Genomic DNA, 6,048 nt, shown 5'->3' on the forward strand with positions numbered 1-6,048 from the left:
TCGTTGCAGGATATCTCAAAATTATTCTTCTTCCACAAGGGGTTAACATCCTGTATATACAGGGAACTCAAGAAACTAATCCCTCCCAAACCTAACAAACCAATTACTAAATGGGCAAGGGAACTAAAGAGGAACTTCTCAAATGAAGAAATAAAAATGGCAAAGAAACACATGAGGAAATGTTCATCATCCCTGGTGGTGAAGGAAATGCAAATAAAGACAACCCTGAGATACCACCTTACCCCAGTCAGAATGTCCCACATCCACAAATCAGCAACAACAAATGCTGGAGGGGATGTGGAGAAAGAGGAACCCTATTACACTGCTGGTGGGAATGTACACTTATACAACCACTTTGGAAAGCAGTCTGGAGGGTCCTTAGAAAGCTAAAGATTGACCTCCCTTACGACCCAGTCATACCACTTCTAGGCATCTACCCTGAACAACAGGAACCAATATACAAGGACACGTGCACCTCCATGTTTATTGCAGCACTGTTCACAATAGCTAGGATATGGAAACAACCCAGATGCCCCACCACAGATGAATGGATCCAAAAATTGTGGTATCTATACACAATGGAATATTATGCAGCCATTAGAAATGACAAAATAATGGCATTTGCAGGGAAATGGATGGAGCTAAAAGGAATCATGTTGAGCGAGGTAAGCCAAGAGCAAAGAGACAAATGGTACATGGTCTCCCTGATAAGTGGATGCGAAATCCAAAATGTTAGGTGATACGACAAAACTAACAGGACTTAAGAAACAAAGAACTCCCACTCATCTGGTCGAACCACTACTAAATATCCCCATGCTGCTGATCACATGTATGGTGTATAACATGTGAACACCGTTATATGTTATAGACTGTGATAGACAATTTGCTCCAGGAAAGTTAGAATGAACTTGTGGCTTTAAATGAGCATCATTATTCCACAATACTGTGAAATTCGGGAAATTATGTAATCACTTAATCACAATCAAAAAAGAACCTCTGGGAAGGTAGGGAGGGAGGGGATGGTAGGGGGAAAACAATGGAGGGGGTAACAATGTTCAATAGGAAGTGTACTCATTACCTCACTCATGTAACTGTAACCCTCTCTATAGTATCTTTACAATAAAAAAAATTATTCTTCCTACTCTCCTCCTTTTTATAAGTAATCAGTTAGACTATATTTATCCACATATATGATATGTATATGTGCGTTCATGTCTAAGAATATGTCTTTTAGGTATAGCTTCCACAAATAAAAACAGTTCATCTGTTTCTAGGCAACTAGATGAGTTAATATTCAATTAAATGAATTAATATCGGAACTAACAATTTGGCCTTGTTTAATAGTTTGACTGCTGTTTAAAAGAAACCAGTATACCAAAAAATGTAGAGTATACTTCAGAGTTGGATTGGAATTCTTTGTCTAGTCTCTCTAACTTAATCTTACATGTAAAGAGTAACTAAACCATATTTTCTCAAAAAGTATTTTAATCAAAATAAGAGCAACTTCCTTTCAGATCTGTATTAATCTTAATCTAATACCAACAATTAGAAATACTAGATTTTCAGAAGAAAAGAATATGGAAAAGTTATGTTCTTTACATAGAACCATAGGATACTTTCTAACATTCCAGCTATGCTAGTAGGAACTTACAAAAAGGGAAATTCTTCCTTTTAAAATGTACTTGTTACTAACACCGCCTTGGCTGATAAGAAGGGATACTTATATCTCCAGAGGCAAAGATGTAAGTACAGAAGATTAAATTCGTCTTCTAGGACTCAAGGATGGATACAAAGCATGTTTGCCACGCTGCATCTGTTTTGAACCAGTTAGCATTTAGCCACTCCCATTACTAGGTTAAACTGTGTTAAAAGGACAAAAACATCTGTGATCATGTTATAATCAACATTTTAAGCTGCAATGAAGTATTATAAGTCATGATTTTTCCACATTTAAGAAGAGTTTATATTTGTGGAGAAAACCTGCATTTCTGAGAAATTAGAAGTTGTATCTATAAGTCTATAGACATGAAAATTTTTTAATCAATTAAATTTAAAAATCTACCTTTAGTAATTGTGGCTCATACCTGGGGAAGTACTTTTCTATGTGTGTTTTCAAGGTATTGTTGTTCCTCCTGGTTGTAATAAAGTTTCCTTTTTGTCTTTTAATTTGATGATATTTTGATTACATGAATCACTATACACTTATGTTGGTTGATCTTTTCTGTGTAACTTGTTCCATTATTTTTTATTTAAAAATCACTTTCCAGACAGTTGCTGGTGGCTTACACCTGTAATCCTAGCTATGCAGAAGGCTGAAATCTGAGGATCACAGTTCAAAGCCAGCCCAGGCAGGAAAGTTCCTGAGACCCTTATCTCCAATTAACCACCAGAAAACTGGAAATGGCTCTTTGGCTCAAGTGGTGTAGAGCACTCACCTTGAGCTCAAGAGCTCAGGGACAGCACCTAGGCCCAGAGTTCAAGCCCCATGACCGACCAAAAAAAAAAATTTTTTTTTCCAGCCTAAGGCCAGTTAAATACCCACCTATATCATTTTAATTGTTAAAAATGTTTTAGAGTTTCCTGTTTCAGAAATTGTTAACTATGAGTCCTCAATAGAACTTCAGAGAGTCAAAGAATGTATTAAAGTAATCCTATACATACTTGTATACATACCTGTATGTGTCTTTTTCTATGAAAGAGTCAACAACTATTTCTAGAGGCCCCTTTAAAGGATCAGCCACCCTTCCAAAGGGTGGCTGAGCACTGCTACTGTAAGCCATATGCACATTAGTCCATCTTGGATGGTGTACTGGGACTAATTTTTTTCCTTTTCTTAAGATAGTTCAGTAAATATACTAGATTATTTAATCATCATCTCTGGTGGTTTGCTTGTAGTACATTTGAAAAATAAATTTGTGTTTAGTTAACTAAGTTATTATCTTATCTCCCTAGAGAAAGTTAGAGAGATTCAAGAAAAACTTGATGCTTTCATTGAGGCTCTTCATCAGGAGAAGTAAACTGTATTAGGTGAGTAAAAGTTCTGCATTGGTACTAAAAACATAATTTATATTTTAAATTTTTCTTACTAGTTTATTCTGTTCTAACTTGCTTTTAGCATTTTAGTGGCATGGATCTCTAAAACTATACTGGTCCTTCAAATCTCTGATTCCCTCTGTCTAAGCTAAAAATATTCTCTACAACACATTTTATGCAGAAAACAGGTGAGCAAAGGGCTGAGAGATTTTATAGTAAGTGACGCATTTACTGCACTGAGGAATTGAACTTTAGCTGTCATTATTTTATTCCTCATGGTCATAGTCAGCGCTTAATTGTGTATTTGTGTTTATTTTCATCTGATTGCATAGCTACTTATTTGAGGAATCCTTAATCTAACTCTATTTTTTTAAAAAATTATCAATATTCTTTTTCTATTTAAATTTATTTATATAGCCTTAGAATCTATTGGTCCTTTTGACTGTTGTCTGGTTCTATAGTCTGCCATTATAAGCCATGTTCCTAATAAAATATATAGTTAAGGACTTTGCTAGTACATTTCCAGTTGCTGATCATCATTTAGCAATTATTATTGGTAAGTCAGTTGCTTTTAGTGAAGGAGTTGAGAAAAGAAAACCACTATGAACAAGCCATTATCACTTATTGAAATACTCACTGAAATGGAAGGAGTGGGACTGTGGAAGGTTCCATCACTAGCAACTCATGCGCCCCAGCAGTGAGCTTCACATTACGTCTTGCTCTGTACTGTAAGGGTAAAGGCCTGAGAAGAAGGCCAGGGAGAAAGGGAGGCACTATTCAGATCCTTGTTCTTAATGGGGCACTACTAGTAAAGGAAAGGAACAAGGCATTTCAGAGAAAAGGTTTGAATCTTTATTTTGTTTCTTTGAAAGACAGATATATAAAAGTCTATAAAAATACAGAATATCTGTAACACAAGCTAAAAATGATATCATGCTTGTATAAGTGGCAGTATTTGTAAATGTTTTCTATATCTTCAGTGCTTGAAAATTTATTTTACACCCAGAAAGTATTCCAGTATCATCCTAGTGATGAAACTTACTAGAAATAGTTACTATTTTTTTTTTTTTACTGCTTGAACCACACCTCTAGTTATCACTGAGATGGGGGTCTCACTTTTTCCCCAACTAGCCTGGACCATGATCCTCCTGTTTAAGCTTTCTTCCATAGCTGGGATGACATGCATACCACCAGACTCAGCTCTTTTTGTTGAGATGGGATCCTAAGAACCTTTTTGCCAAAACTGTTACCCTCCCAATCTCAGTCTCCTGGTTGGTTGCCATGACAGGCTCCTCTTACTTTACCCAGCATTTGCTAGAGATGCAGTCACAAACTTTCTGCCCAGGCTGGTTTTGAACCCTAATACTCTTAATTCCTGCCTCTTGAGTAACTAGGATTATAGGTATAAGCCAACAGATATAAGCATTTTTATTTCTTCCTTTATTTAGAATTTCTGTTTAGTACCAGAATGTACATGACAAGATTGTTTACAACATGGTCTTTGGAAGAAAGAATTCATGAAAGCCACAGAAACTATTAAAATACTAGCTATATCTATCCTCTAAGTTATTCACAGTATAATATCTAGAGTTGTAATTGCTTCCAGAGATGTAATTGCATGTCTTTTATCTGTTAGAATGTGTACCCCAAGAGCAGCTCAGGGCAGTCTTAAGAGTCAAATAGTGGTAATACTTGTGCACCTAAGGCCTGAGTGTAGGAAAAAGATCCCAGCTCTCTTTGTCCCCTACCTGTTTGCTCTATGACCACACCATGTATTCTATGACTGGGGACTTTTGCAAACTGTCTCTGAGTTGGACAAGTGATCAGATTGTACTCTACAGATCCACTAAATCCTGCAGAGTGGTAGCCCTGTTTGCTGAGGTGTTTATATCCAACACAGCCACGCAGATTCTTCTTTATCAACCAATTTTTAAATGTCTTACATTTTTATATAGAAAATGAATTTTAATATATTTTCATTCACATGTTAGATAAAAATTATGCTAATGCTTTGTGAAAGGTGATTTAAGAATGATTTTAACAAAATCAGAAACAGAAATAGTTAGGCTTCAATTTTTTATGATCATGTAATAATTAAAGTTTGTTGAGAAACGCTGCATTTGTCTTTCCAGACCTAAATTAATCAAATGGATTTATTTTTACAGAATCCTCATAACCGCCTCTGCATACATCTGAAGAAACAAAACGTCAGTCTTTTGTCCTGCCTCTCTTCCTTCTGCTATTCCACCTTCTTAAACATACAATAAAAGTCATAGGGGAAAATAATTCATGTGTGTTTCAGGCACTTTGACCCTCAGCTGCCTTTTGACTAGAAGAACAGTGAAACTGGCATTATCATCCTATATAATTGTACCAAGGTAACAGATCAGTATAATTGGCCTAGCCACTCAGGCTAGTCCTTGAAGATAGGAAACTTGCTCTCTACTCTGTTGTCTTATTTGTGGTGGCACTAGTGTAATTCATTATCCATGGTATTCACTGTGTCTTTTTCAGAACTATAATGCTAGTCATTTTGGAATAGTACTTTTTTTTAAGTTATCATTTGTATATAAAATGATAGTAGCTTGCTAAGTCATCATCTGTAAATATAGAGTTCTCCTCCCAGGCATTAGTTAACTGTTAATTCAGTTATGAGGGGAGGGAAAAACTGATTAAGGGAAGATCCTCAGATAGGTAAATTTGGATTTTAACAATTCAGTGTATAATCAGTGAAAAAAAAAACCAGGCTTGATTGCTAGGTTAGAAATTGTTTTAGAAGCGATTAGTAGCAGCTTGCCTTCAGTTGATATTTTTCCACACTCGACATCCATTCAGAATTCATTTATTTTGAATGTTGTGTACTTAAGTTGGGTATTCTGTTAACAGTAGGGTTTTTCTTTTCCTATTAACAGAAACCCATGGCAGGGGATGGAAAAGACTTAAGAATAATCAATTGACTTATTTCATTTAGAATATTGTCAAATATTTGGACATCAGGAAAAGGCTTTCTTCCTA

At 35.7% G+C, this 6,048-nt stretch overlaps 1 protein-coding gene across 1 annotated transcript in view; it reads left to right on the top strand.

The window, feature by feature from the left end:
• Positions 1–5,319, top strand: part of Opa1 (optic atrophy 1 (autosomal dominant)) — a 77,428-nt gene extending 72,109 nt beyond the window's left edge. The window contains 2 exon segments of the mRNA XM_013019425.1: positions 2,953–3,027; positions 5,199–5,319. Of these exon segments, the coding sequence (XP_012874879.1) occupies positions 2,953–3,017 (65 nt within the window). The 3' untranslated portion in view covers positions 3,018–3,027; positions 5,199–5,319.
• Positions 5,320–6,048: the final 729 nt, after the last annotated feature.

This window comes from Dipodomys ordii, unplaced genomic scaffold, assembly GCF_000151885.1.
Source record: "Dipodomys ordii isolate 6190 unplaced genomic scaffold, Dord_2.0 Scaffold45, whole genome shotgun sequence".
NCBI classification, from domain to species: domain Eukaryota; kingdom Metazoa; phylum Chordata; class Mammalia; order Rodentia; family Heteromyidae; genus Dipodomys; species Dipodomys ordii.